General features: G+C 39.6%; 4 protein-coding genes and 1 pseudogene across 6 annotated transcripts; 1 reads left to right on the top strand and 4 right to left on the bottom strand.

Annotated features, from left to right (window-relative positions):
• Positions 1–57: 57 nt before the first annotated feature.
• On the top strand, positions 58–6,134 carry LOC141839679 ((6-4)DNA photolyase). Its single transcript, XM_074727482.1, has 14 exons — positions 58–387; positions 469–540; positions 704–784; positions 928–1,098; positions 1,298–1,369; positions 2,120–2,206; positions 2,289–2,387; positions 2,474–2,557; positions 2,881–2,967; positions 3,074–3,145; positions 4,152–4,265; positions 4,376–4,463; positions 4,541–4,636; positions 5,742–6,134. Exons 1-14 carry the CDS (start codon positions 85–87, stop codon positions 5,870–5,872), a joined length of 1,557 nt encoding a protein of 518 aa, XP_074583583.1. The 5' UTR covers positions 58–84; the 3' UTR covers positions 5,873–6,134.
• Positions 6,135–10,403: 4,269 nt separating this feature from the next.
• On the bottom strand, positions 10,404–11,805 carry LOC141840174 (F-box/kelch-repeat protein At1g80440-like; annotated as a pseudogene).
• A 4,366-nt stretch (positions 11,806–16,171) lies between these two features.
• On the bottom strand, positions 16,172–18,891 carry LOC141839929 (FCS-Like Zinc finger 10-like). 2 transcript variants are annotated; one of them, XM_074727787.1, is made up of 3 exons: positions 18,485–18,891; positions 16,779–17,858; positions 16,172–16,684 (listed from the first exon to the last, which is right to left on the bottom strand). In XM_074727787.1, the coding sequence occupies exons 1-3, from the start codon at positions 18,751–18,753 to the stop codon at positions 16,525–16,527; spliced, it is 1,509 nt and encodes a 502-aa protein (XP_074583888.1). In that variant the 5' UTR covers positions 18,754–18,891; the 3' UTR covers positions 16,172–16,524. The 2 variants fall into 2 exon arrangements, with proteins under 2 accessions (XP_074583888.1, XP_074583889.1); XM_074727788.1 differs by having other exon boundaries at positions 18,555–18,643.
• A 1,606-nt stretch (positions 18,892–20,497) lies between these two features.
• On the bottom strand, positions 20,498–22,909 carry LOC141840171 (aldehyde dehydrogenase family 2 member C4-like). The gene is made up of 9 exons (XM_074728076.1): positions 22,819–22,909; positions 22,565–22,707; positions 22,076–22,459; positions 21,887–21,976; positions 21,612–21,785; positions 21,379–21,516; positions 21,166–21,303; positions 20,998–21,059; positions 20,498–20,846 (listed from the first exon to the last, which is right to left on the bottom strand). Exons 1-9 carry the CDS (start codon positions 22,895–22,897, stop codon positions 20,573–20,575), a joined length of 1,482 nt encoding a protein of 493 aa, XP_074584177.1. The 5' UTR covers positions 22,898–22,909; the 3' UTR covers positions 20,498–20,572.
• Positions 22,910–23,464: 555 nt separating this feature from the next.
• Positions 23,465–25,295, bottom strand: LOC141841241 (uncharacterized). Of its 2 annotated transcripts, XM_074729388.1 has the most exons (4): positions 25,151–25,295; positions 24,329–24,516; positions 23,916–24,228; positions 23,465–23,702 (listed from the first exon to the last, which is right to left on the bottom strand). In XM_074729388.1, the coding sequence occupies exons 2-4, from the start codon at positions 24,417–24,419 to the stop codon at positions 23,636–23,638; spliced, it is 471 nt and encodes a 156-aa protein (XP_074585489.1). In that variant the 5' UTR covers positions 24,420–24,516; positions 25,151–25,295; the 3' UTR covers positions 23,465–23,635. The 2 variants fall into 2 exon arrangements, with proteins under 2 accessions (XP_074585489.1, XP_074585488.1); XM_074729387.1 differs by lacking the exon at positions 25,151–25,295 and having other exon boundaries at positions 23,916–24,513.
• Positions 25,296–25,812: the final 517 nt, after the last annotated feature.

The raw sequence follows: 25,812 nt of genomic DNA, 5'->3' as shown, positions 1-25,812 counted from the left end.
GTGGAACCCCTTGTTTCCGTTGGCTGCGGTACAGAATGCTAACCGTGTCCAATGGCATCGGACCTCTTGCCTCGTTGTTTGGCCATGGAGTCCAACGCCATGCTCTGGTTCCGGAAGGGGCTGCGAATCCACGACAACCCTGCTCTGGACTACGCACGCCGGGGATCCAGCAACCTCTTTCCCGTATTTGTGATCGACCCTCGTTACCTCCATCCTGATTCCTCTGCCTTCTCCCTTGGTTCTTCCCGGGCCGGTATCAACCGCATTCGCTTCCTTCTCGAGTGTCTCTCCGACCTCGACTCTAGCCTCCGCCGGCTCGGTTCCCGTCTCCTTGTTCTCAGGGGAGACTCTGATCCAGCCTCGGCCATTTGCAGAATCGTTAAGGAAGTGAGTTAGCTCCGAAAACAATGTTTTTTTCTCTTTTAAATCACGAGTAATTGAGTTCAGTTTTGTTCCTCGTTGTTGTAGTGGAAGATCCGGAAACTCTGTTTTGAATATGACACGGAACCATATGGTCAAGAGCTGGACAGAAAAGTTAAGGTCATTTAGTTTGACTCTTGTCCTTCTTATTTCCTGTTTCATTTTCTAATGTTCGTGGTGTTCCAGAACTGAAAATGCAATTATTGTTCGTATTGCTATGAGTTTCGATTGTTATCGATTGACTATTTATAAGATTATGATAGTTAGCCTCGGATTCTTGAAGGATTTTGCCTCAAAACACGGAATCGAAGTGTTCTCCCCAGTTAGCCATACCCTTTTCAATCCAGCGGATGTGATTGGGAAGGTACTTCGCTGAAAACTTGTGAAGTTGCTAGCACATGGCATACTTAATTTCCATGTTTGTTTTCCTGGACAGTCACTATATGCATATTCCTGTACTGTTTACTCATTTTGTTCTACTTTCGTATTATGTCTCTTGCTGTGAAGAATGGAGGAAAACCCCCTTTGACATATCAATCATTTATAGCACTCGCGGGAAAACCTGAGGGCCCACTTGAAGTGACATACTCTGAGCTTCCTCCCGTGGGAAATGTTGGAGAATCTGAATTGCTTGCTGTTCCAACAATTGAGGAACTTGGCTACAAGGAAATGATAGAGGTTTGCTACTTTGAGCATTGTTGTTGATTGATGCGACAGAAGTAGGTTATAACTTTTAACTAGAGGTTTCTGGTTGGTATCTTTTGAAGAGTTATTGTTTTTCCCCCTCTAAAATTTCTATTCATTTCATATCTTTTTGTTGGAAAACGAAGAAAAAGTGATAAACTTACGATTCTGGTACTGTATGCTGCCTTTCTAGGAAGAGTTTCCTCCATTTCGAGGCGGTGAATCAGAGGCTCTTCGGAGACTTAAGGAAGTTCTTAATGACAAGGTGTTAAACCCTCTTAACCGTTATGATTATACTTTCTTTACTTCCAATGAAGTCTTTAGTCAGGTGCATTCTAATAGTTGCTTGTTCCGGTTGTTTCTCTACATGTATTTTAATGTAAATATAAGGTTCAGCCTGTCTATTCACTCTTTAGATTGAAGGAGAATGGTGGAAAAGGAGTTCTAGTTTAAAACGAGTAAATGATGGTTTCTTCCCAATTTTGCACCAGTATTATGCGAGAATTTGAGAATTAAACCTTCCTTTTTTTCTTTTCCTCAGTAATGGGTAATTTATGTTAGCTAAGGGTGCTTGCATTTGACCTAGTTACTCTAAACTGATCTTGCTGTCAAGGAACCTCTTACGCTTGGCTGTTCTTATTAGCTTTACTTCCTTGAGAATCAAAGTAATTTTTAAAATATTCTAGATTCTTAAAAAAATTTAGCAAAACAGAAAAAATATAAAATAAAATAATAAAGGGAAAATGAGTTGCTGGAGGTTATGAATTTGTAGATTCCACAGAAAGGAGCACAATTAGGTTTTTTGCATACAGCCATACTGCATTTTCTTTTTCCATCTCTATTTTTAGACCATGATTACAGTGAAAAACAAATAATCCTCAATTGTTTCAACCTCTCTTGGATGATCTAGCCAATAGTCTTTTCAAGTTTTATTTCTTCAATTTACAAGCCTTTCCCGTTTATCTTTCTTCTTTTTGAAAATTTGTGTATCTTTCTTAACTTATGAATTTTGCAGGAATGGGTAGCAAATTTTGAGAAACCAAAGGGTGATCCATCTGCCTTTCTGAAGCCAGCAACCACTGTTTTGTCCCCGTATCTGAAAGTAAAATTAAATTATACATGAGGTTTGCTAGGCATCTTTAACTCTGTATGGTGATTTTGCTTTAATAATTGGAATTTGGCAGTTTGGTTGTCTTTCTTCAAGGTACTTTTATCAACGCCTTCACGATATCTACCAAATTGTTGGAAAGCACACATCCCCTCCAGTTTCACTTTTTGGTCAGGTTAGCTATTAACAAGCACTTTATCTTCGAGTGTACTTTATGAAAATAACTAAAGAAGCTAATCTCATTTAGACAATTTCCTACAGTTACTGTGGCGTGAATTTTTCTACACAGTGGCCTTTGGAACTCCAAATTTTGATCAGATGATTGGAAATAGGATATGCAAACAAGTAAGTTAACATCTCCATCCCATGTTTTTTGCAATTCCTATCCTGAAAGGAATTTAGGGATCAGTCTATGTGGACACAGTGAAACTGTTATTGTACTTTGTATTCAGAGCATTTGCACATATTTGTCCTTTATTCTGTACTCAGAGCATTTGCACATGATTTTTGCAACTCTTATCCTGAAAGGAATTTAGGGATCTGTTAATGTGGACACTGTAAAACTGTTACCACACCTTGTACTTAGAGCATTTGCATTTGCACATATTTGTGCTTGTTCTACCCTATATTGCATTTGTTGAATTAAAGATCTCACTGTTAAATGGAAGATTCCTTGGAGACAAGATGAAGCTTTGCTTGTAGCTTGGAGAGAGGGCAGGACCGGATATCCCTGGATCGATGCCATTATGATACAGGTACACTCACCTAATTGTTCAGTAAGTTTATAATGTGTCTTAGCCAAACTAGATGTTTTACTTGCATATGCCGTAAGTTCTGAAGATATTCATGATTTACCACTAGCTTAAGAAGTGGGGATGGATGCACCATCTGGCGCGGCATTCTGTTGCATGTTTCCTAACACGTGGTGATCTGGTATTATCTTAAATTAACTATTCTTCATTGTCTATTGACTCTCTTGCTTTCAGTGATCTTTCAATCAGCATTTGAACAGATTGACAGAACTTAGTTGTTTCACAAATTAAATATAAAAGGTAACAAGAATAATCCTCATATTCTTTCATGAATGGGAAGGTTTGTAAATCCACAATCAGGTATCTTTAAAATTCAATGCTTCTTAGTTAGAAAAGCAAACTGTCAAAGGTAATGTTAAGTTCGAGACAAAATAAAACTATTGAAGCAGCATATCCCATTTCGTTTTTTTTTTGGTAAATCAGTATTTCTGCAAGTTGAGGACATTTATGCTTTCACGTTGTGTCAATAGGTCAGCAGAGTTTGCAGGCTAATATGTTGGGCTAGTTGTTCAACATTGTAATCTACAAAATGATATAGATGATCATAAAGCATCATTGATTAAAAAATAAATAAATAAAAGCATCTAATAAAATTAAATAAAAATATGATTATTTTTTCCCCAAATTAAAGGCACCTATAAATTAAACAAAGGGACTGTGCTAGACATCTATTGTAACTAAATAAAAGCGCTTGCATTCTATTTATTTTTATTTTTGAAGAAGACACCTAAAAGAGTGCTCCTGCATTGTAGTTAATTTTTTTTCATGCCCCTGCTACAATTAAATAAAAAAAGACACCTACTATAACCAAATAAAACACTTCTATAGTTAAACATTTTGGTGTACTTGTTATAACTATATGACCACACTTACTACAATTAAACGAAAAACATCTACTATAAATAAATGAACTTAATATAACTATATGCGTGCATTTTTTTGTTTTTTGCCAAACTGTTATAATTAAACAAATGCACCTACTACAACTAATAAAATGTTTAATATTGGTGCTGTAAACATTTGTGTGGTTCCGAGCATCCTTAACGTGGATGACATGTAACTTTTTACCTAAATGATATTGGAGATTCCTTTTCTGTTCATGATAAGATATTTGAGATGAGATGCAGTTTATCCACTGGGAAAAAGGACGTGATGTTTTTGAGAGATTACTTCTTGATTCTGATTGGGCAATTAACAATGGTAATTGGTTATGGCTTTCTAGTTCAGCCTTTTTTAACCAGGTAAGACTAATGCTTTTCCCTAACACCATAATCAACTTATTTTTACTGTCATCTGCAATAGATGGTTTCTGCTTTGGTAATTTTATCCACCTTCTCTTGCTTATTGTTAGTATTACCGTATCTACTCTCCAATATCTTTTGGGAAGAAGTACGATCCTGATGGAAAATTTATTCGACATTTTATCCCTGTGCTAAAAGGTACTAAACTTGTTACAAACCAAGTTAATCACTGTGATGATCAATCGGCCATGTTGCTTTCACTTGATTTGTTGCAGATATGCCAAATGAATATGTTTATGAGCCTTGGACAGCTCCTCTGTGCGTCCAAAGGAAAGCAAACTGCATAATTGGAAAAGACTATCCAAGGCCAGGTCAGGCACTTATAATTCTCTTTTGGTTTTCGCATTGAAACTGCCAATCTGTATTAATATTGCAGCATGTTTTGCGGAATAGGTTAATTCAATCGTTCTCTTTTATTATTAAAAGCTACTTTAGGCTATTTTTTTATCAAGGTTAGCCATGGATTCATGCTGCCGAAATCTCGACGGTGATCGGGCCTGCAAATTTTTAAGAATATTTATATTGTCAACCTACTCTGATTAAAGTTCTACCTTCTCAAATTTCTATTGCGCGCACTATGTCAACTGGTGCCAGAATGAAGAATCCTCACCGAGATGTTCAGCGAATTGGTTTCTTCTCTTTGTCGTATTATAATCTTCTTAAGATTCCCAAGAAAATGACAAAACCACATTCATAGAGTCATTAGCTCATCTATCCTTTTACACTAAAGACCTAAAGATATTGCTTGTATTGTTGTTGTTTAATTTTTTTTCTTTATTTGTTTTGATTGTTTATAAAAAATATATTTTAACCTTCACTGACCTCATCCTGTCAAGTGAGACGGTTGTGAAGAGCAAGCAATATATATACCTGATATTGTCGTCCTCTTCTTGACCAAATTTAATCTTTGGAGAGGTCACTAATTAATGATGATGATACACTTGAAAGCATTATTATTATTGCAATCAAGTTGTGTTCATCTTTATTATTGAATTAGCTAATAACTTCTTTGCTCTGACTGTTTATCTTTTGTATGTTCTACTCTAATAGATTTAATTTTTCTCTATAAAATCTATCGTCTTTAAATATAGAAGCCTAGAAGATTTGATGGTAAGTTATAAGACAGAATGTGAAGCTGTACAGAATAAAAGCAACTACTTGATTCAGTCCAATCATAGAGAGAGGGTGACACTGGTGACTATATTCATATCCTTGATGCTCATATAAATGATATGTTTGGAATCCAAGATTTTTAATGCAACTTGACACTTTTTCCGCCAGTAATGTCACTTTGTGTGCCCAAACATGTGTTAGTTTCCTTATCATTGTGTTGTTTTACATATTTGAAATTAAAAATGAGTTTGCATTCTTTATTTTTCCTGATCAAAGATTATTTCTCTTTGGGAATGCTTGCAGTGGTCTCCCATGATACTGCGAGCAAGGAATGCAAGAAAAAGATGGGGGAAGTGTACGCCAAGGACCGGTCTATGAAAAGAGACAACAAAGCATCTTCTAAATCTGCAACGATGCGGAAAAGAAAAAAATAATAACTAACGCTATAGTGATAATGTTGATATTTATGGTTTTCCAAGTGTTCTATTTTTCACAAATTCAAAAGGTGTAGAATCATTGAGTTAGATAGAGCATCTATTGATGAACAAGGATAATATATAGCAACTGTCAGAGTCCATATCTTTTTGTTGCAACATATTCAGTTCTCACAAAGTAAGTTTCGGTCATTTAATAGCCTAGAAATGTTGTGACCTATCTTCAGGCCTCATTTGTTTGTTTACTATTTCTCACGCAGTTGTTTTTATATCAACTACGGAATGCAATTGGACTTGGCAATCTTGGTGTCGCGAGCCTTCAAGCTTTAATACAAAATTGATTTTCCATATTAAAGAAACATGATGATATATATATTTTTTTAAAGTGCACTTAATCTTTCACTTTTTAAATCACTCTTCTATTGTATAAATACTTAATTTTCCTGCATGTTTATTTTATATTTTTTTGTTTATTTTCCAAATTAAAATTGTCAATTCAACTCAACATAAATTGCGAGTTAAACAGATCCATATACGAATTTATTAAATAATAATAATAAATATAAAAAATAATAATTGTTTTAAATTTGAATTATAGATTAGTCAACTCACCACTTCATTTGAGTTTTTTATTTTAATTTTAAAATTTTTAAAAAAAAAGAATTGTATGAGTTTTAATTTTAATTTTAAAATTTGAATTATAGATTAGTCTCTCTCTCTATATATATATATAGCTTCACCAGTATGACTGTAAAATGCCTAAACTCAAGTGGCAAATGTTGTATTAGTTGCCAAACAGAATGACAGATTATGAACGTACTGTTAGTTAGTTCCTTAATTTCATTGTTCACATACACTTAAGGGTATAAGATCCAGCGAGATCTCATCATTAGAATTCTCCTCTTTTGTCCCGATACACAATTGCGAGTCTGAAAACTTACTATCAACAGCTGCCAATCGCAGAGTAGAATCGCCGCCCGTTTCTCCATTGGCAGCCTCGCATGATAACGTGTTCATCTGTAAACATTATTCTTAGTGAGTCTTTTATTTATGTATGTATGTATGTATTTATATACCTTGCGGTAAATGGTTCCATCCTCCTCAACGTGCCACCCTGCCTCCTGGCACAATGCTTTGAGCACATCGTTTTGGTCTGCATGCTTGGGCAGTTGGTAGTTGCCGTGAGCCCTCAGCCCCGCGTATATGTTCGCAGCCACCCTCCGCCGCCGCTGCTCCCGACGGCGGTTATTCTCCCTTTCCCGTGGACTTGGCCACCGGTCCGACGTTTTCACCGCCCCATCTCGCCCTCTCCGCCGCACCGTCCATGGCCGTGCTGTCTCCTTTATGCATCCCTTCTTAAGCGTCGCCATACTTTCCTCTCCGTGACCTTCATTGATCGAGCTCGGATCCATGTGCCTCTCTTCTAGACAGAATAATTAGCAAATGGGAGCATATAAGAGACCGGGATTCATGTACAAGAGCTAGGTATGAATGATCAGCTAGGGTCACGCAAAGAACAGGGCAAGGGGAGATCGATGGAACACAAACATAAATTGGTGCTGAATAACGTGCATGGATTCCGTCCTTGCAGTACTGGTGTTTATGTCTGTCTCTCTCAAGCTTAGTACGTACCAACAGTGGCCTCAATAATTAGATGCTCTTATCCTATTAATGATTTATATCATGGTTCGTTAGAATAATTAGAAGTGGTACCTCCCTACATGTACTCATGCCTTGTACGTGAATTGGATGAACCAGAAATTTTTTCCCTCCTCCCTTTCCTCGTGATGAATTGATCTTGTGTGGAGAATATCGTCATGATTTATTTACTTGAATCTCCGATAAGTAAGAAAGCCGTGCCATGGATCATGCGCTTTTGCAATCGAATGCACTAGAGTAAAATATAATAACATTAAAATGGACAGTTAGTAGTTATACTAAATTGCTAGAACGATAACACTTATTTAGTACTGTTAGTTATAAAGAATCATGATGTTTGTTTATATCAAATGATGATACATAGTTATACATTTATCAATCATAACAATCTTACTTACACTAACCTATAGCAGCTCATATATAGTAATAAACTATCATACTCGGTTATAGATTGAGTACCTTCCGAGTCGAAGAAGTACGTAGGAGACTCCCTTCTTGAGTTGGATGATAAGGAATGAGTGTTTCTGTCAGATCTAGAGGGAGCATCCAATAAATTATTTAAAAGCTCTATTTATAAACGTTAAATTCAGTGATAATACAAAAAATAATTTGTAAACAAATATAAATGAGTTTTTATTGATTCGACTTTTAAATTTTGTTTAAGAATAATTTATTTATTTACAGCGGCGGCTCACGTTGAGTAAAAAAATTCAAACCATAATATTAGCTGAGAGTTCACAGCGCTGGAGATGAATTGACCATTGATTTCACAGCCATTGATGTAGTGTCACATCCTTGTCCAAGCGACAAAAGGGCCTTCTTGGTCCTTATAATTACGCGATAAGAGGGGCCCACATCTACTGGGCATGTCGGCAGTGTTCGGACGCTATTTTGACGGCGCAAACCGAGACATGCCACGTGCACCACGGTCGAAGATACGTGATTGGTTTGGTTTGGATCTCTCGATCCTGTGGCGGGCGGCGAGAGACAAGTAACACGTTGGAAATTGAAGGTAGGGGAAGAAGAGGCGTCGACCGGCGATTCATTGAAGAAAGCTGGAAGGAAGGGATAAGGATGACACGTGGGAGGCGAAAAGGTATCAGCCAAGCACCTGTCTTTCTTTCTCATCTTCTTCCCCCTTTCTTCACGGTTTTATATATATATATATATACACACCACAACCTCACCAATTTAATTATCTCAATCCTTTGCCAGGCACCAGATCTTGAGACTTGGGCAGCTAGCTCGCGATGGCATCAGTCGATTCAAGCTACTGCCGCTCGTCGTCGACGTTGAAGGAGTGCGGGCTCCAGCGGCGGTTCCTCAAGATGGTGAAGCAACAGAGGACGCGTCTGTACATCCTGCAGCGGTGCGTCTCGATGCTCCTCTGTTGGCAAGACTGATCGACGGCAGCGCGGGAAAAAGAGATCCTTTGGATCAGTTTCTCAAAAGCAAGGTCAGGCGGCGATGTCGAGATCCAACCTGCTGCGACCTGGTCGACGACATATGTATAAATTATCACTAGGGCTTCTTGTTTGATTGGTTGAGGAGACGATAGCTGTGCTTCGAGAAGGTTGTCTGATGCATCGGTGAGCAGAAATTGTATATTTGTAATTGGAAAAAGGAAAGGAAGTGAGAGCCCGCTTAATGTCTGAGAAAGGGAAGTGATGAAAGGCTTGAACAGTTGTAGAGAAATTTATGAGTAGTATTACTTTTCCTTCTATCGTTTGTGTTCTTAATTAGTTTTTTATTTCCTAATTAAGCTAGAAATCCGTGCATCGATCACATTAAATCATTAAACCATCAACCAACAGTTCCAAAAGTAGAGTACATAATTATCCTCTAGAAAAGAAAATTTTGTCATATGGTGCCTCTTTTAATTTCAAGCATGAGACATTTGCAAAATAATAATAATTTGTAGATTTTGATAATTGCTTTAATTTGGAGCCTAAAAGAAAATTAGAGGTTTATCGATGAATGTCAATGGCTCCATTAATTTATTGATGGCTAAGAAAAATGGCAAGTCACTATCTCAAGCTCATGTTATTTGAGACCGAGCACACCCAAACCATCACTTGGTCAAGCTTTTAAAGCTTCCCCTAAAAATTAATTGAAAATATTTTGTTAAAATAAAAGTACGTCAGTGCTTTCAGGGTCCCACGTATCTTTGTTATTATAATTAAATATACTTATAGTGAACATAACATCTATATGATAACATATACAAAAGTCAATTTATTTAAAATCTATGTGCTGGGTGAGAAATAATATAACAAATAATGAAAAGGGGAAAAGCATATTAGGAAAAAAAGATATCAACTAATTATTTAGTCTTTAACGGAAAGCTTTAAAATGGAATAGAAAGTTATCATTTGGTGACAAATTGATTTTTTTTGTTGACATTTTAATATTTATAATTCATTATATAGTTATCAAAATCTTGATAGTGAATGTTGAGAAATCAAGCATGAGACAGCTAGGCTTTGTAGTTTGTGCCTTTGTTAAATATTCTTATAACTAATATTGTTATACAAATAACAGTATTCAAAAAGAAAATTACTTTTGAGACTTTATATTTCCCAATATGTTTTTTGACTACAAATTCACATGAACACATTTGAGTGAGACTTGATGATGATGAAGAGGACCTCGAGGAAGAAAGAGTGTGTTTGGGCGGCGATGAGAATGTTAAGAAAGAGAAGATCGGAGCCATAAACAAAAAATGAGCGTTCTTACGATGATTGATACTATAAAATAAAATTGCAATTATGATTCTTGCCTTGCAGAATCTTTATTAGATTTTTTGCTCTTAAAATTACTCATTGGATTCTATATACAGAGAATCTTACACACGCAAAACAAAAAAACAGAGTAAAACTGGAACGCGCAAATCTGCTTCGTTTCTTCAAAAAAGGTTACTTTTCTTCTAGAGCTTCACACAACAACAGCTGGCCTGCACGTGGCCGGCGTAGTCATCCGGCACCGGCACCCTCCTCCACGGCGTCGCCACCTTCGCCCCCTCTCTCATCTCCGCAACGTACACTGCGTGGGTCCCGCCGTGCTTATCCGACCCCATGACCATCAGGCTTTCGTCCCACACCACCAGATGCGGCGCCACCCGCACGTCCTCCGGTACCTCCGCCACCTTTCGCCACGCGCAGCCGCTCTCCTGCGTCAGCCCCGCCCCCATCACGTTCCCTTCGGGTCGACACGCATACAGCTGCCCGTCGTCGCCTATCGCACATGCCCGCGGGCACACTCCCGCTTCCAACTTGCCGTCCTCCACAGCACCCCATCGCCAGGCGCCGACGTCGAACGCCTCCATGTTCCGCGAGAAACATCCTTGCGCTTCCGTCGGGTAGCCTCCGACGACGAGGAAGACGCCTCTGCCTCGCACGAAGACCCCCCGGCACTCGTCCCGCTCCTGCGCCATATCCGGCATCTGCGTCCACGCGTCCGCCGCAACGTCGTACGTCATCGCCGACCGCAGCGCGTTCTTCCCCTCGTCATGTCCTCCAGCAACGAACACCGTCCGGAGCTCCACCGATGCGGCGCAGGCGAAGAAGGACCGCCTCGGACCGGGCATCGGCGCACCTTGTCGCCACGAGCCGATCGCAAAGTCATAGACGTGCACGCCGCAGGAGGCAGCCCACGTTTCAGGGTCCCACCCGCCGAGCAACACCAGCTCCCGTCCCACGGAGGCGATTTGGCAGAACAGGGGAAGGCCGCGGGGGAGGGATGGGATGGGGGGGAGGTGCCTCCAGGCGCCGGAGCAGGGGTCGAAGAGGACGAGGCGGTAGGTGGCGGAGGCGGCCGCGTACTTGGAGGCGGGGCCAGAGGAAGCCAGCGCGAGCGGTGGCTCGGCCTGGGCGAGGGCGACGACCGACTGGGCGAGGCCGGCGGCATGCCTCAGCCGGTGGAAGAGGGGGAGCGGACCTCGAGCTTCCAGCGGCGGCAGATGGAACCGAGTGCGGGAAAAGCATGGAAAGGGACGCGGATAAGGCACTCCCGCGCTATCTCGTCGGGAAGCCCCGGAATGAGCTCGGAGTCCATTAAAGAAAATGCAAGCAACGAAAATGCCACTTTTCTTCTTCTTCTGCAGAAGTGAATCGGATTGGGAACTGGGATCAGAGGAAGCTTATATAGTTGGATTTGGGAATCGGATTGGATTGAAAGCATAGCGTTGCGTTCGGGCAGGGGAGGAGACTGCGGCGCGTGGGAGAAGTCCACAGCAAAGGAGGCGACCAGGAGAGATCCGTGGCTGTGCCGTTGGTTCAATCAACCGAGGGGTGGGAGCCCTGGTGTATACGTTGACATTGACGTTGACGTTGACGTTGGCTAATGGTTAGCCATCTGTTTGCGGGTGAGCTTCCCATGGTTGGAGACTGGATTTAGAGTAGGACAAGGGCTTGCTCGAATGCGAGAGGATAATATCGCAGCTCAGCTGATGTGACTTTAAGATGATGTGAGAGGCTTCTTATCTTGTCTCAGGACCTTTTAATCCACGCCGCCGTCCGTTTCATTCAGCCGCCATACTTGAAAAGAGAACAAAGTAATTTACATACGACAAACATTCTTCCCTAATGGCACACCATTCCCAGTCGATCCAGTTGCGGGCAGATACAAATAGATAGCTCATTAACTGACATATTTGGACATGATCGAACAAAGATGGACTAAGTTTGATACTTCATGATACTGGAAATAAGTCATCGTTCACATAACAACCCTCATGGGAAAAGATGTAAATTGTCCCTACTTTAAGTTTTGGGGCCGTGTAGGCTTGTCCCAGTGCTGTTAGCTACCAAATAAATGGTCTGGGCTTCATGCAATGCCCATTGATTGCTTTTTTAGAATCCATTTACTGTTCACTTTGCCTCGTGAAAATAATAATAATGATAAAAAAAACCACATGAAAATTAGCTTCTACGACCTGACCGGATCAGTCATAGTTAAAACGAGGTGGCTTGAACCAAGCCTAGCTAGAATTAGTCAAAAGAAGACAAGAAGTCTTGAGCCCACTTAATCGGGGTCACGTTGCTTGCTCCTGTGCGATGCTCTACGCGAAGAAAACAGAGGCAAGACTCTCAAGGCCCGGCGTGACGACGCAGAGCTCGACATTATTTAACTGCAACTGCGTGTGGGACGGCACGGTAAACGACGAGGCGATTCGGACACCAACAGCATACTGCGCACTGCACCATGCACAGTGCGCAGGCACAGCACGCGCGCGCGCGTCCACAGGCTCGTACAACTTTTTTTTCTCCGGATTCTCGCCGTGCCATGTAACATTGGATTCCCTTCCCCCTCTTCTCGCCATAGATACGTAGGCTTCCTTCCGAGGGAGGAATTTGCCTAAAAAAGCTACGAATTTCTGCTCCATTCTCTTATTGAAGTTTGTTGGCATGATCATTTTTTTACCAAAACAGGTTCTTTCTAATGTTTTTTTTAACAAAAAAATATGATTGGGATCATAGATAACTGAATTTTAAACTTGATTATTTGAGATAAATATCTTGTCTTCTACTTATCGCACCGTACCATGCATGGGGATTAGATGTTAAATAACCTCGAATAAATAGATTGAGAACTTTGCATTCAGGTCTCTGTATTGGAGGTACATTTTGTTAAATATTCTGCACTGCAACTCATTAATCAACGCCTGCAATCACTGCACTTGACGTGTGGCACACTGAAGCAGATCATGAGCTCATCTCGTTGCTTTTCTGCCTCCGTATCAGAGCCCGAGAATAAATAAACTGAAAGAGAGAGAAGCAGCAGAAAAAATGAAAGATAAAGTTTTTAGTTTAGATATACTGAATTACTTGGCTGTGGAGCTAAATGAAGCTAATGATATAATTCATTCTTTATATTTGATTGGTTCTTTATCTGATAGTTGGGAGACTTCTTGATGTTTCTCTTGTTAATTGAGTTCCAGTTGAAAATTCCACTTAAAGATGGCGAGGAAAAAAGACCAAAAGTTAACCATACTAAGTCGGGTACTTGTTACTGAAAAGCGAGGTAAAAGCAAAAGTAGAACCCTGAAGAACTGCGAGAGTGATGATAAGACATGAGAAAAATCTAAGTCGATGATGACCATAAAAGATTTCAATCGGTAGCACTTATGTCAATCTTAATTAGATATCAGGAGATTGGGTTGTAGACTTTAATGCTTTGGGATATCGCAATCAGGGCCGGCCCTGGCCCAGGGCAGCCAGGGTGACCGCCCAGGGCCCCCAAATTAACAGGGCCCTAAAAACCTGAACGCCCATGAACTTTGGAAAGGTGGCGGAGCGTGCCGTGGGGATTGGCACGGGCAAAGTGATGGATGTTTCCGATGAAGGGAAGCTTAGGAGGGCCAGGCGGAAGAGGTGTCACCTTTTGTGCCACCTTTGAAGGCTTCCTTAGCTTCTGCAGAGGAAGCTAGAAGAGAGCGATGAAGAGGAAGAAGACTAGAAGAGGAAGAGAGCGATGAAGAAGGGAGAAAAGGGAAAAGTAGTGATGTGATGGGCACTAGAAGAGGAAGAGAGTAATTAAGAAGGGAGAAAAGGGAAAAGTAGTGATGTGATGGGCTTCCATTGTAGTAGCTGATATGATTCTGCACTAATCAACTGATGAAACTAAGTGATTAATTAATGTTTGTGGATTGATGATCTATTACTCTTTTTTCCTGTATTTATAGATAATTTTTCAGGAGTAATTAGAGCTATTTGCTCAGTCCATCGACGTCTTCGTCCTCTAGAAAAAAAAATCTTGCCGTTCCCTTTTTTTCGATATTTTTCAAGTCAATTATTTTAAGCTTGAATCCAAAATAAAGTCAGAAAAGATAAACAACCATGAAATTAGAGTTTGGTTGGAACGATAAGTCAAGTAAATCCAACTTTTAGAAAAATTTTAAAGAGCATTTGATCTAGCTAATCAATAAAAAATAGAAAATATTGAAGGTCATTGAAATTGTTCATAGAATTGCAGTTCTTTGTTTTCAATTTTTTTTTTCAATACCATTTTTGCATGTTTTTTAGCATCGTTGTTTGATTTTTTAAAGGATCAAAGTATTTTTATGTCAAATAAAAATTTGTTATAATAGAATGGTTTTAAAAATGATAATTAAATTTTTAAAAATTGATAATTTAAACATAACAACAACTAATTAAAAATTAATTGAATTTTATTGTGCTGGCTAGTACATTAAAGCTATGTATTTAGTTTCCCATTCTCACATAAAATATATAAAAAAAATTACTCTGTTCTAGAATAATTAGATAATGTTTTAGCATGTTAACAATCAGTTGAATTTGTAGGAATTGATAATGACAAAAATACCAATATGGCATTAGTATTGTTATCGTTTTAAATAGAAAAAATTATTATTATTTATTTAAATATTATTTAAAGTATAGTTATAATTTCATAACTATAATATTATTTATTTAAATATTATTTGAAACATATTATTTCATATAATTTTTTTTATTTTAGAACTCTTATTAATTGAAAATTATAATTTATTAAACTCAAAAAATTAAATAGGTTATTGTATTAGGGCCCAAAAATTTTAATTTCGCCCAGGGCCTTTCTACCAGCAGGACCGGCTCTGATCGCAATCAAAAGAATGTCGATTTACCCTGATGGCCAGTAGAAAACTTCTGTAAGTATGCCAAACAGAGTTGGATGAGAGATCTAAGTTTGACAGCAAGATAAAACAATGCATCTTATTAGGTATGATCATAAATACAAATTTCATTACAAAGCTGGAGAAGGGCAGAGAGAAAAAAGAGAGAGTGAAATTTTTAAGAATTAAAGATTTAATAGGGAATTATCTTTATTTTTTATTAAATTTTAGTATATTATTGGTGGTAATCTAAGCTAAGTTTTTACTGATCTAGAGTATTACGAAGACCAGTAGTTTGTTTCAACGCAGGAGTGAAACTACAGTTCCTTAATTCCCTGTGATTTCACACCTCCAAACAGGTTAATGAGCTTTCAAAATTACTAATCCAGACAAACCACGAGGGATCAAATGCTGCCATCAAATTGAGATCGACATCATGGAAAAAAAAGACGAAAAAAAGAAGAAGAAAAATAGGACAGGCAAGTGGCTTCCAAGTCAAAGCGATGTGATCTATCTCAAGACCAGAACCAATCAAATAATCAATGAACATGATAGTTGCTTCATTCACTAGTCCTTTCAATTGAATATTGTAAGACAGTGAACATCAAATGATGCGAATAAGCAACCACTTGTTTTGTTTTGTTTTTCTGCATCAATAATGATAGAAGCCCATCTCATCTCAAACCTTGTTGCATCCATGAATGATTTCAAACATTAGTTCTTCAATGTAGCATCATCAAATGAGAAAAATGTGACAGAACGCAAAGCCATTTGGCTTCTGTAAGCTTCATGATTTGATGGATAACCCACCGCAACGTAAATTAGGTTACAACAATGATTGATTGGATGCCACTTAAATCAGAGTCTGCACCAGAAGACAAACTAGACCTCACTACCTGAAATGTTTTTGTTATAAACTTCATATACTGATTGAATTTGAATGAAATTACCAGGAAAACTGAGTTGAAGTAAGATTCATATCTATAATTGCATTTTATGGAATGTGATCCATTGTTCTTGAGGGACAGTTGACAAACAAACAATGCTTTGCTCACATATATTCGTTCGAGATCTGAATTGGTTGTACATCAATTCAGCTAACAGGGAAGCTGCAAAAAAATGGCGAGACATCATACTCTTGTCTCGCACCTTTTGTGATAGAAATTATTACAGAAGACCGTTCTTCAGAAAGAGGGTAACTTGCCTACTGTTTCTCATGCATCATACGCTGAGATCGAATCAGCAAACAAATGAATGTACATGGTGATCGCCCATGGCTGCTAAAGATTCACATGTACAGCTCTTGATAGACAAATGATCACAGACTGTTTACCATAGCAATCTCAGCGTCGTTGATTGAGTGCGAGTTACAAATTGAAAATCAACTGGCCCATTTGGCCATGGTTGTGCCTTCCAAAAACATCTCCTCGTGGAAGGAAGAACCCGTAGGAAAATATGAAGCGATAGTAGCCTTTTCCGACTCTTCATCGTTCAAAATTTCCTTTTCACGGCAATCACTGCTGCAGAAAGCTCTATCACCCCTGCAACATATACACTGAAGAATTTAGAAGGTTTGAATACTTCTTAGAGCATGAATGCCGAAATAATAGTTATTCGAACAATTGTAGGACTGACCTGTACATGTAAATATCTTTCCCCTCTTCCAGCTTCTCCTTGCAATGGAAACAGAAGCTTAGAAAGTCATTGGAAGAGCAGGCTAAAGAATGTTCAGAGGGCTTCAAAATCCAAGCACAACGTTCTTGGTCTTTACCATTCTTATTCTTAAAATTATCCGAAGGAAAGCTGGGGCTTTCAATAATACAATCTCCAAAAATGTGAGTTGTTTTGGGATTTGGGCCATGAGATATAATGCAAGTGTAGTCTTCGGATTCCTCCATTTCGCTCGTAGAAAGGGACGTTATGACTCCAGAAAATGAGCTGATCGACAGAGGGATGGACCTAGAACATTTGTCAAAATTTATATTCTCCATTGTGCTCTTTGAATCTAAAGGAAATACTTCAGAATTGGACAGCGGAGAGGATGATCCACTAATTTCTGCAGAGCAAGACCTCAGCAATCCAAAACCTCTGCATTCTGATTCAGCTCCTTTGGAGTCGCTGCTCATCCTTGAGCTCCTACGGAGTTCGGTTGATTTATTGTAAAACTGTGAGTAAATCCCGTAGTCCTTTGGCAAAGATTTGGGGGTTTCACCAGATGAGTTGGTGTGAGATTTGGAGCATGAAATGTTAACTCTCATCTGTGGACCAAACAGGATGTTCCCGCTTGCTGGCAGTCCCATGACCTCCCCCGAAGACTTGGTCTCATCACTCAGAACGTCCACTAGACTCAGGCCTACCTTGTTGCTGCCCCAGCACTTGGGCTTGCAATCAAGGCTGGTTGATTTAGGGAAGCCAAGAAAAGTGTTGCCGAGGTTGGAGCAGTTCTTGAAGTCCAAGGGGGAAGTGGGGCTCTTGACTGATTCACAATCTGATAGGCCTTTGGAGTTGAACCCAACAAAGAGGCCAGGGACACTGAAGAGGGAGGTGTTCCTGGCCTTCTGCATCAGGCAATGAGAGGAGAAGCGAAAGTCTGGGAATGAATCAGATGATAGCTGCCCTGTGCTTTGATCTTTATGGACCTTGTTCATTACCCTCAGCATGACTTGAAGCCTCTTCTCTCTTACTCTTCCCAGCTCTGCTTTCAAGACAATGATCCTGAACACAAATGAACCAGCGAACTAATCAGTGAGCCATTCAAGAGGGCAAGAAGAAAAGATACAATTTTTCAGAGAATATGTAAAAGAAACATCCTCCTCCTTTATCTTTCTTTTCTCGGCCAGTGAAAGTTGAATTTTTCTTAAAAAAAAAAAAAAAAAAAAGAAATTGATGCTCAATGAAGGGCAACCTGCAATCTTCCGCATCAACAAAGATCATTGAAATTTAGCCAAAATCTTTCGACGTAGTAAAAAATGAACAAAGATCACGGATCGCCCCCACAGAGTGGGGAAAACAGAATATCAATCAGAGAGGAAAAGAAGAAAAGAAGCCCTTGATCAGATTAGCAAGATCATGCCTATTTAGAGTTTCATTTTGACTGCAAAAAAAGAAGAAGAAGAAAGAAGGAAAAAAAATCCCATCTTTAAAAACCAAACATCAGACACGAGATCATTCCGGAGAGGTTTAGAGAGAACATAAACGTCAAATCGATAAACAAGAAACAAATCCCCAAATTAATAGTTGAAGCAGAAGAAACCAGCCCATCTTCCCAAAATGCAACAAAAGAAGTTGCCAAAAAATAAATCCCAGGCAAAATCTACTGATGTCGAATGCCCCGAGTTTACCCCGGCGCTTCAATAAACGCGCCGATTGAAATGCGCGAGGCCAAATCAAAGAGCAGGGGGAACATCCCACCTTTGCTTCCTTCCACCCTGTGCTTCCTCACACAGAGTGGTCTCTTCTGCGTCTCTTCTGTATGCAAGAGACTCCTCAGACGGACACGGTGATGGAGTGGGAAGAAATGAGAACGCAATAAAAATAGGCAGGAAGCAAAGGCATCAATGCTAGCTTCCACTGTACACCTCTTCTCTCTCTCGTCCGGATTTGTCTGCATGCATCTAATCGAAGCAGGGGAGCTGTGCTTCCGGCATACTCATCCCATTCACCCACTGTTACAAAATACGCATTTGCCTACGCTTCGTGGCGTATAACCATGCAAAATTGCTGCCACCGACGTAGAATACTCCGATCAGTAACATGTATCAGCTTGCTCAATTCTCACAAACAACTTTCAAGAACTAACACAAATGATACAATCTAAAAAAATTACAATAAATTTGCTGTCAGGCCTGAGTGGATTCACTGCTTTTTGTAGGTCCTTCCAGAGTAGAAAAAGCAAGCGCAGTAAATACAAATAAAGGACGTTTACAAGCAATTAATCATTAAAATAGCAGCTTTGCTCGTTTTAATCGTACTGATGCTTGTAAATGGGACGATTCCATTCACCTTAACCAAAAGATACTTTGACACTTTACTAGGTAAAGAAAACAATGATGAGCTATCCACGTCATGAGCGTTCTGTACTATTGAGACATCGTAACAAAGCATGAAGATTTCAAAGTTACCGTCCAAATTAATTAATACTAGGCTTTACATCAGAGGCATTTAACCAGTCAAATACCCCTTTTCATGCACTTCCCAAATGACAAAGTAGTAGAATTATACAAGTTAAGAAATACTCGGATTAACAATTTAATTTGTTTTTTCAAATGATAAAAGGAAGAGAGAGAAGTGGCACAATCATATGGAAGGACGGACTTTGGTATGAGCTTTAATCATGTCTTCCCACGGACATGTGACTTCTCAGTCTTTACTCTTTAGTCCATCAGCACCTTGTTTCTATTAATTTTTTCCTTTTTACCTTTTTTTCTGATTTTTTAAAAAATATTTTTTATTTTATTTTCAAGTTTTGATTTCTGCTTTTGTCGCTTTCCGTGACTCGGAGCCTTCATGATTTCAGTTTCTCGCCCAGCAGAGGAGGACAACCGACAGGGACCCCAATCACGAGGCGAATCCAACGTCTTCCGTCGTAGATTCCCTGTACGTTTACCGGCACCTGGACGGCTAGGATCTGCGGATTCAGAAGGCGGTATAACTGGGCCAGGGGCTGTCGGGCCCAACCCGCAACCGGCTGATCGTGGTCTGCGTTGAAGCAATTAAATGGACGGCCTTGATCATCCAATAATTTTCTCTTTTATATTTTATTTTATTGAAAAAAAGAGAGTGATAGATAATTATGCGCGGTGCCCCGCTTCACGGGAAACGAGATATTCCAACGTATTTAAAGGCGTATTCATTTTGCTATAATTAGATTGAAACGTAGACGGTAGAAGAAAGTGAAGGGCTTGTTTAAGATTTTAATTTGGATCATTATTACTAAGTGCCTTTTAAAGAATAAAAAAAAAATTTAATTGCAACGCCATTTGAACCACCATAAGGATCGCCCTTAAGTAAAATATAAGATCTTCAGATCATTTTGGAATTCTACTGCATCGTTTAGCCTTACTGTTGCATTCTTTGACTGGCACTTGCTGCATGGAACGTCAACAACGGGCTCGTGCAGTCCCGTCAATGAAGTTACTTGCAGACCAAGGCTGGCGATGGCAAGCTCCACCAGCAGGTTTGCATTGAAAGATTAGGTTTTTGTTCCCGGGGAAAAGATGCAGACAAGTTCTGCAGGCTGACCTCAGGATGACGTGCAAATTCCTTGAAGGTGTACAGTACAACGCATAAAAGCATAGAATCTACACAGACAAAACTCCAGAATGTGGAAGTCGAATGCCTTTGTTTAGGTTGATAATAGATCAGGTAGTAATTAAACTGATCGGATACATCGTGAGAAACATGTAGCAAGATCGATACTCGATCTTCGATTACAACCAAGGAGAATCGTGAAGTGGTGTGACAACGGATTTAACGCGGAGATATTTGTCAATCGAATGCATCCCCAGGTCCTTCCCAAATCCACTCATTTTGAAGCCGCCAAAAGGACAGTCATTGTCAAATGCAAAGTAGCAGTTGATCCAGATGCTGCCTGCGTGAATTGATCTCGCCATCCTGTTTGCTATGTCCAAGTTCTTCGTCACAACCCCAGCAGCCAATCCGTATCTTGTATTATTGGCTTTCTCGATCGCCTCCTCCATCGTCCTAGTACAACAAATTCATAAAACGCGTAAATATGATAAGAACGTAACGGCTTGTTCATCTGTCGATTGAAACTCCAAAAGAGTGTTAATTGTTAAAGTAGGTTTAACTTAACGTGAGCAGATAGAATCATTAAACATGGCGATCGACTTACTTGAACTTCATGAGGGACATGACTGGTCCAAATATTTCCTCCTTGGCTATCAACATGTCCTCCTGTTGACGATGTTTCATGATACTAAACTTAATTAGGCACTGTTTCATTATAAGGAAAGGATGATGTACACTAGATGACAGAAGAAGCTAATTAAGAGAGTTTTACCTTGACATCTACAAAGATCGTGGGTTCAATGTAGTAACCATTTTCACCACAGGGCTTGCCTCCGGCAACAATGGTAGCTCCTTCTCTTTTTCCATGCTCGATATATCTGAGGACCTTCTCGAATTGCTCCTTGTCCACCTTCACAGTGGGACACATCCGGTTAACGCAACTTGAAATAGAAGAAAAAACATTTCAGACATGATCGAAGACTACTTGAGGCCCCTGATGAACATGTGGATCGAAAGGGTCACCGACAATCCAGTCTCCAACAGTCTCCGCCGCTTTCTTCACGAAGTCGTCGTAAATTCCTTCCTGTACATAGATTCGCGATGCGGCCACGCATACTTCTCCCTGGGTTCATCGAAACACCACCACTTCACATGTGGTATCATGCATTGAAGACGCAGATTACGAACGAGAATATAATTGAAAATAGGAGCTTTTGCCTTGTTGAAGAACACTGCCCTTTGAGCGAGTTTGACGGCCATGTTAATATCTGCATCATCAAAGATGATTAATGGCGATTTCCCACCCAATTCAAGTGATACGGGCTTCAAGTTGCTTCTGGCAGCTGCCTCCATGATCAAACGTCCTACTTCAGTGGATCCTGTGAAGCTAACCTGAAATAAACAAGAATTAGCCAAGTATATATATTCACATTAAAACCATGCTATTGTGATCGTATTTGATTTTAACGTTCCTAGTTATGTCGCAGAATTACTTGGTTGATGTCCATGTGAGAAGCAATGGCAGCTCCAGCGGTTGGGCCAAAACCAGACACAACATTTAGAACACCATCTGGAACACCTGCCTGTGGATGCAAAATTTGATAAATGGGCATTTTGTTTGAAAACGGATAAACGAATCTGATCATATGATAAAATTCCACCATCAAGCAATAATCATCAACCTGCTTAGCCAGGAAAGCATAATAAAGTGCAGACAGCGAGCTCTGCTCAGCCGGCTTGACAACCATGGTGCAGCCCGCAGCCAAAGCAGGGGAGACCTTGAAGAAGAACATGCCTGTCGGGAAATTCCAAGGTATTATATGCCCGACCACCCCAATGGGCTCCTTGAGCGTGTATCCATGGAATGGTCCGCCCATCTTTAGCGTTTCGCCATGGATCTTATCGGCGGCGCCGGCAAAGTAACGGAGCATGCGGCTAGCCGAGGGGACGTCAATCAGCTTGTTGTGGGAGAACAGCTTCCCCACTTCTAAGCTGTCGAGTGTGGCTAATTCCTCGATGTGTTGACTGATCAAGTCTGCGAACTTGATCATAATCTGTCCTCTTTGCTGCAATTTTTGTTTGTTTGTTTGTTTAAAGTTACAGAAACGAAAATTTGGTCAGTTGATCAAATTGATCAGAAGAAATGATTGAAGGCAAAGCGGCGGGCATACAAATCCAGACATGCGAGGCCATTGGCCATGGTCAAAAGCTTCTCTTGCTGCCTTCACTGCTAAATCCACGTCCTCTTTGTCGCCTTCTGCCACCATCGTAATCACCACCCCTGTGCGCGGATCTGTCGTCGCAAATGTCTTCCCTGACGGATTCAGTCAACACACCACACATGAATCTCACTATGAATCTCAGAAAATTCCATATTAATTAATAGTTACAGACAAATTCGATGCCTTATTATTATTATTATTACCTGAGACGGCGTCGACGAAGCTGCCGTTAATGAAGAGCTTAGTGAACTTGATTTCCGGCATCTTGAATCCACAGGCCATTGAATTCGCTGCGTACAGAGCTGTGTGGAAGAGCGATTATTTGAAGGAGAGACTAACTGACAAAGTCAAAGGGGGTTGAGAAAGGGTGTGCGCTTAATGTAGCCTTTCTTTCATTGGTTGAGCCCCTGTCTTTTGGGTGGTGGAAGGTGGGTGAGAGAGCGAGAACATGAGTGTCTTGAGCACTCTTTATTTTGGTTGGAATTTTCAATTTTTTAAAGAAAATTTATTTTGCCTAAAGTTTATTTACTTTATTTTGGTTAAAATATTTCATTTTACCTTTTTATAATATAAAATATAAATAAACTATCTCAAATAGTTTATTCTATTATCATATGATTTAATTGTTTCATTTTTTTATTGTATATTCCATTAACTATCTCAACAAAAGAATCTCATAGTTGTTGGATGAGAGAAAAATATCAAAAGATAATTGTTTTAGACACATTTTGAATGTATTGTTCAGAGTGCAAATTTGGATTTTTGAAGGGTAATTGTCGGACAAAATGAACATTTATTGGGAAAACAGATTGCATTCAGACTTTAAAGTTTTTAATTACCAAATGACAATCTAAGAAAACAAATCGATTTGTACATTAGAGTTTGACCATCATTAATCAAAACAAATAATTCACAAATACAGTAGCAATCAGTATCTGTTTGCAATATCCTGAGTTGACTAGCAAATGATCATTATTTGACTTGTGTCCCGAGCCTTTGCTCCATAATGAACATTGACATTTACAGTATAACACAGTTGCATTTATCACCGCCATGTCCAAAGTCATCATCTGATAAATCACCTTCGCTGCAATATTCGACCAACAATAGAAAATGTGAAATCTTGGAAGAACAAAGAAGAGATCGCAAAAGGGAGCTCAAACTCAGCATAAAATTGTGCACGTCAATGTGGAGCTTTTATTTGCTTAATGGAATATCAATCGATTGAGCAAACATCAACTGAAGAAATATATTTGAATCATCTTTCACCTTAATTGGATCAACTGATATAGCATCATACCTGAGTTGGAACTCCTTAATTTCAAAAAGTTCCTTCCCACATGCATCGGTCCACTGCACTCTCCTTGCTTTGGCAAATCCAGCGGTGCTGCTTGGTGATTCTATCGACAAATTAACTGTGTTGTCTTTTACCGCAGGAATAAAACAATCTGCAAGTGGTTTCTTCATACTGCTCTCGATACATATCTCTTGTTCAGCTTCATGGACTACATCATCTGCAACAGATTCCTTGCCGCTGTCAGTAGTGGAAGTTTCTGAGGAAGTTTCAGAATCGTCTAGCAGAGCTGCATCTGGAGGTGATGTTGCATTTTCTACTGTGGATGCACAGTTGAAGTAAGTGAAGGAAGTACATCCACATGAGACTTGTTCTTTTGGGGAAGCCAGCTGAATTTGAGAACTAGTTTCGTGTTTTACCAACTGATATTGGTTTGAAGGTGAAACTCTCATGGGTTCTGTTACTACAGTGAGATACTCTGAAGCCAAATAAGGCACCCCGTTCTATCATCAAGGCAACAAGTTGATCGTATTTCGAGTTTGTTCAAATCTTAGCTGTCTCTTTTCGATATCATTGAGTAGCTTCTCACAGAAACTATCACCTCAGGCTGCAGAAATCACAAAAAAATGTTTACAGTGCAAAATTGATAATGGATATTGGACATCAAATAGTATCAATGACTAAATTGACATGGACAGAGTTCCGATGATTCCAGATGGTCACAAAAGCTGAATAGGTGGCCGATTGCCACAGGGAATCTGAAGTTTGTGAATATTGCCAATAGCGCATGGCAAGATTTCATAGATTCATTGAAAGTGAAAAATTGAAAATTTCTAACAGATTAATATCCATGTGTAAGCTTACCAATTGCAAAAAATTTCTTCCTTGGACTAACAGTAAGAACAATATCCTGAAGAATTGCGTCTAAGGCACCTTCACCTTGGTAAAAAAAATTCGTTTTTTTTTTCAACACACACACACACACAAATTTCAGCTATGCGAACAAAGAAAAGATCTTAAAACTTCAAATCAAAGTAGAGGTTGTGACATTGAAGTTCCAGTATAGTCACTCACATCTATTCCTATCCCCAAAACTAACAATCACATTTTTCCGGTGTCTCACTCCCAGGGACGAATTTGTGCTTCCAGTTTTGCCCCAAAAAAAAAACAAAAGAATTTTTACAAGAAAGAAATTACAACAAAGAAGAAAAAGAAAGAGGTGGAATTGTAAGAGACGAGACCTGGAAGTTGCTCTTGTAAATCCTTAGGAACAAACTCTAAGGACTTGGGCGATCCGGAGGCCTCAGCGTCGGGAACTTTAGATTAGGGCGAAGGCGAACAGAGACGCCAGGAGCGGGAGACACCCGACGTCTTAGCACCGGCGTCTCACCCCACTTCCGTCGCATCAAGGATCGTGCCTTTCATGATCGATGAAAAAGGACGGATCCTGATCAGGTAGAGGTCACTATTGACGGTCCAGATCAGTTACTGAGAGCGGAAGCGGATGATGATTAGGAAGCGGGTCCACGGTGGAGAGTGGGAACTTTCCATGGCGGCCCCCGCCAAAATCAATCAATTCAACGTGTCTTGTCGCTGTGTGTTAGCATAATTGCAGTTTTTTGTTCTTCAATAACAATATACCATAATGGTCCACATAATTGTCGCTGTGTGTGCACGAATTTGATGAAAAATTTATATTGGATTATCCCTATGCAAAAAAATTAAGAATTTATCTTCGTAAATAAAGTATTCACTTCGGTATTGAAATAGGATGTAGTCATGGCGAAGACCGTGAAGATCGATCTATCAATATATTACTATGAATATTTTTGGATGTATCCGATAGACTAAAGACTAGTAACTCAAATTTATAACTCTTGGTTACCAATAAAAAATGCAATAA

This window comes from Curcuma longa, chromosome 11 (genome assembly GCF_044706935.1).
Source record: "Curcuma longa cultivar G26 ecotype Majalengka, Jawa Barat chromosome 11, ITB_CL_G26_1.1, whole genome shotgun sequence".
Classification (NCBI taxonomy): Eukaryota; Viridiplantae; Streptophyta; class Magnoliopsida; order Zingiberales; family Zingiberaceae; genus Curcuma; species Curcuma longa.
This window is presented reverse-complemented; position numbering and strand designations above follow the sequence as displayed.